This window comes from Peromyscus maniculatus, chromosome 6, assembly GCF_049852395.1.
Source record: "Peromyscus maniculatus bairdii isolate BWxNUB_F1_BW_parent chromosome 6, HU_Pman_BW_mat_3.1, whole genome shotgun sequence".
Taxonomy (NCBI): Eukaryota; Metazoa; Chordata; class Mammalia; order Rodentia; family Cricetidae; genus Peromyscus; species Peromyscus maniculatus.
The window spans coordinates 72041818-72046615 of NC_134857.1; the positions used below are offsets into that span (position 1 = coordinate 72041818).

At 42.7% G+C, this 4798-nt stretch overlaps 1 protein-coding gene across 1 annotated transcript; it reads left to right on the forward strand.

The window, feature by feature from the left end:
- Window positions 1-1643: 1643 nt before the first annotated feature.
- On the forward strand, window positions 1644-2097 carry LOC102907306 (late cornified envelope protein 3D-like). The gene has a single exon (XM_006976201.4). It carries the CDS (start codon window positions 1644-1646, stop codon window positions 1923-1925), a length of 282 nt encoding a protein of 93 aa, XP_006976263.1. The 3' UTR covers window positions 1926-2097.
- Window positions 2098-4798: the final 2701 nt, after the last annotated feature.

Consider the following 4798-nt stretch of genomic DNA (forward strand, 5'->3'; position numbering starts at 1 on the left):
TCCTTGGCCCAGAAATACATTAGCATCAGTTAATGTTAGAATGAGGAGAGAAAAACATAATTGTCTAAATTATCATATAGGCTTTAATGGCCATAAATAATGAGACACATTTACTGTATTTTTATTAACAATATAATTAATTATAAGATACAACTGTGTATACTGCTCATCACCTGCTTTTTATGGGTTAGTTCTAAGCCACAAATATTTTTCTCTGTAAGAAAATACATACATATGATCTGATATTGTAATAACCAAAGTATTTAAATTGTATATGAATTATTAAAGTTGTTAAGTATAGCCTAGCCCAAATTATGTTTTTTTTTTTTGAGCATAGCATAATATTACAATAATTCAGTCAGATTTCAGTTCACACGAGTTTAATAACAGAAGACATCTCCACCTGTGTGGTATGATTATTTATTTATTAAAAGTTAACAACTTGCTTCTGTCCCTGAGTGCTCAGAACATCCACTGTACTATTAGAAGCTATGAGGTCATCAAGGGACTGTCACCAAACAAGGCTTCACACACTTCCCCATCACTTCCCAGGCACCCCACTGCTGCAGCTCAGGGGGCAGCAGTGAATTACATCCACCCATGTTTATTGAGCAGCATGGGGTCTGTGGACATTACAATATTTTATCATTTAAGATTTGTTTTTGTGAGCTATTTTGTGTGTAAAGAATTCATTCATAATCATGCCAAGGGAAGTAATACTCCAAGGCATGTGACCCAAAAGAGGAAAAAAGAAAAGGAAGTAGGAAGAAGGGAGGGATGAGCAGTTTCCAGGAGACCTCAGTGGGAGGTCTATGGACAATCTTCCTTCTTCCTGGTTCAGTCCTTAGTTGGACTTCATGGAAGTACCAGAAAAACCGCTGGACATACGTTCAGGTAACACCTCCTCTGGTTGTGAAAGCAGGGGCATACCCAAGTGACATCACCAACGGCACAGGATAAAAGAGCTCTGGCCCTGGGCTCCTGTGCCACAGCATCCTCAGACACAGACTTCTCCTGTATCCTCTCCATCCAGTGAGTATCCAGCAAGGGTGGGCCTTGGCATGAGAAGTTGGAAGGGAACATTATGATCACAGGGGATGAGAGAAAAGGGATAAGGTCTTCCGTAAGGACCTAGACACAAAGAGCAATAGGGAAAATAAGGAGTTACCAGCATTCAATTTAAAAAAAACGAGTTTATAGTAGGTGATTATTCAAGAAGGTAGAATCACTGGGGGGCGGGGGGGTGAGGAGTGGAGCAGGGAATGAACTCTGTGACCTACAAAGGCAACAGGAGCTCAGCACCCACTTCCCACATTTCACCTCCTTTCCGTTCAGGTGCTCACACTGCTTCCTATGATACCCCCAGTCCAGATCACTTTCCCCTAACAGGTACATCTGCTGGGGATTCTTCATAGATACAAAAAGCTGGATTTCCAGGCAGACTTAGCCTGTGCTTCTACTGTCTGGGTAAAGAACAGAGTGGGACGCACCTGGTATGATCCAATGGATTCCATCCACATCAGCTTTCCTTCTTGTATTTCTTGGCCCAGAAAGGAGACAATACCAGAGATGAGGAGACCCTGGACTGTAGATTACTGACAGTTGTATTCTTTGCTTCCCCAGGCTGACTGACTCCTACCAAGATGTCCTGCCAGCAGAACCAGAAGCAGTGCCAGCCTCCTCCCAAGTGCCCCTCCCCCAAGTGCCCCCCAAAGAGCACAGCACAGTGTCTGCCTGCTGCCTCCTCCTGCTGTGCTACAAGCTCTGGGGGCTGCAGTGTCCCCAGCTCTGAGGGAGGCTGCTTCCTGAGCCACCACAGGCGCAGGTCCCACAGATGCAGGCACAGGTCCAGTTCCTGTGAGCGTGGCAGTGGCCAGCAGTCTGGGGGCTCAGGCTGTGGCCACAGCTCTGGAGGCTGCTGCTGACCTGGATCCTGAGGCTGAGACAAGGGAGTTTGGAGGAAACAGGAATCCCAAGGGCCAAGGAAAGCACAGCCTGTCTGGTCTTGTCGGTTCCTGGAGGCCCTTCTCTGCCTGTCAAATGCCCAGGGCCCCCATCCCCTACCCTTAATGTGGAGTGGCAGCGCCTGTCCCTGACTCTGACCAAGAATAAAGCTTCTATCCCTATCACACTGGTGTCTTCTCTGTCATTGTTCTCTGTCCCTCCCCTCTAATTCTCAATTCCAGGACTGCACAAATCTAGAGCATAAAAAAATCGTAGCTCTACATTAGCAAAAGTTTAGAGGTCTCTCAGTTCTGCTAATGCTCACTTCAGTTGAAGAAGCAGGGGAGGAAATGGACAGGGCTGGCTGGGGTTTCTAACAAGGAATGGTGTGTTCTGCGAAATGTGGAGTGTATATCCATCTCACCATGAAACCCTGTGCCAACTGGAGGAGCTACTGTTTGCTTTGATGAATGATCAAATTCATCTAATTAAGAAACAATGAATTTTCAGTCAGGCAAGTATTCAAATAGAGTAACTCATTCTTTTTAAGTGGAGATGTTGTGGCTTTCCAAGGCCTATATGGAAATATTCTAGACAATTTTGGTCATTAAAAAAAAGTGGGCATAGGATCAGGGAAATGCACATTAAAACCGCTATGAGATTCTATCTCACCTAGTCAGAAAGGCTATGATCAAGAGAGTAATGATAGTATATTGGGCAAGTTTCTGGGGTAGAGTGACTGTGGTGGCAATATAAATGAGTAAAGCCACTCTACAAGTCAGTAGGAAGACTCCTCGAAAATCAAAACCAGAACTATCATATAACTCAGCTGTCCTTTTCCTGGACACATACACAGAGAAGTTCATATCCAACCAAGTATAGTGATACTTGAACATCCATGTTAACTGCCTATCTATTCACAATACAAAGGAAATGGAACCAGCCCAGTTGCTCATCAACAGAAGAACGGGTAATAAAAATGTGCCATGTATACACCATGGAATTTTACTTCCCAGTACAGAAGACTGAAATTGTGAAGTTTGCACAGAAATTAATGGACCTGTAAAGTATCTCATGAAGTGAGATCACTCAGGCTCAGAAAAACAAAACCTACATGTTTTCTCTCGTAGGTGGATACTTTTAATGTTTGTGTGTATGTAAAAAAAAAAAAAAAGGAATGGGGTGGGTGTAGACTATGACACTAGATCAAGACTGTGAAAGGAGAAAGTGTGGGGAGGGGTAACAAAAGGTGACATTTAACATAAATGTGGAAAGGGAAATACTGAGGTCAGAGGGACCATGGAGGAACAGGTGATGGGGAGAGGAGGAAAGAGAAACATATTTTGTTGAAAAATTTTATAATTAAACCTAAATCTTTGTATGCTAATACATTTTTTAATTAAACTAATCTTGGGATTATTATGAATGCTGATGGCATTTTGTAGGTAGAAGCCAGGGATAGCCCTAGACATCCTACAAAACAGAGGCTAGCTCCTCCAGCAAGGAAATAGTCATTCCAAACTGCCAGTAACACAAAGACTGAAAGCTTCCTACTTTAGTAACGAGTACACAAGGATGGCATAGGAGAAACAGACCCGATAAAACTCTGTAAGTAACATGTTCCATCATTTCTCTGAACGGCCACATATTTTACAGGGGAGAACCTGCTTTGTTACAGGACCCAGAACACACAGCTTAAAAGTAAGTCCCTGCTCCTGGCTACTTAGCACTTGACGCTCCCTAGAGACTTTTCAAGAGATAAGTGGAAATAGTCTTTTCATTCAGCTTAGCCTATTGGTGAAATTATTAAGGCCACTCCACATAGTTGAAAGGAAGATTTATTTAGTGGGTAACTTACAAATGAAGGGATAGATAGGTCGCGGGGTCTGGGGAAGGTGTATCGCAATCCAAAGGTGTTCTCTGGAGCTCTGCTCGGTCAACCTCCACTGTCTAGGGTCCAGTAACAGAGAGCATGCTGGCCCATCCAGCTCTCGGGTCTCTCGGTGCCTCCCTTGGCCCCACCTTGTAGGTGTGACAGTTGCCAAAACCTCAATGGGGGTTGGAACTTCCAGATCAAACTGGAATGGCTATCCACTACATCTCCCCCTTATTGTCTAAATAAGAATGTTCTAACCTAATATAAGACTATATACAAAGGAATGGTTATCAAATATTGTCCAGGAATAATGAGGGATAATGACCTAGATAAGATGGAACTACAGCCAATGTGAACAATATCAAGCAAGAAACACATACTAAAATCCAGAGAAGCATAGAGCATAGGTAAATGGCATGTTACAAAGATCATTCCAAAAGGTGTCCTATCCTAAAGAACCTGAATCTAATACTTAATATGTTCTATCTAAGATTATATATATATATGTGTGTGTGTGTGTGTGTGTGTGTGTGTGTGTGTGTATACTAAGTTGTAACTATAACTGTTAGTCTTCAATCCCATCAAAGACCTGAGAAGGAATATAATGGTACCTGAGAAATGGTAGATGGATGTAAGCAACTTTTGGGAATCTTGTAAGAGTAGACCAAGACAGCTGGCAGCCTGGACATTTAGTATTTAGAACTAATATCCTAGCATATGACCCAAAACCCCTTTTAAATAATTTTTTCCCATATTTGAAACCTAAACTGTAAGACTTAATATCCCCCTGGGTTGCAATCATTTCCTCCACTTGTCTTATCCACCTGCCAGACTCTAATATTTCTGTATAAGAGCAGTGCACTAAAACCTTCTAGGGGCTCTCAGAATAAGATGGAGGGACAACCCAGAAACTGGACTCATTTTCAATTGAGAATGCAAGAGAAATTGATGGCAATCTAGGTATGAAACACACACACA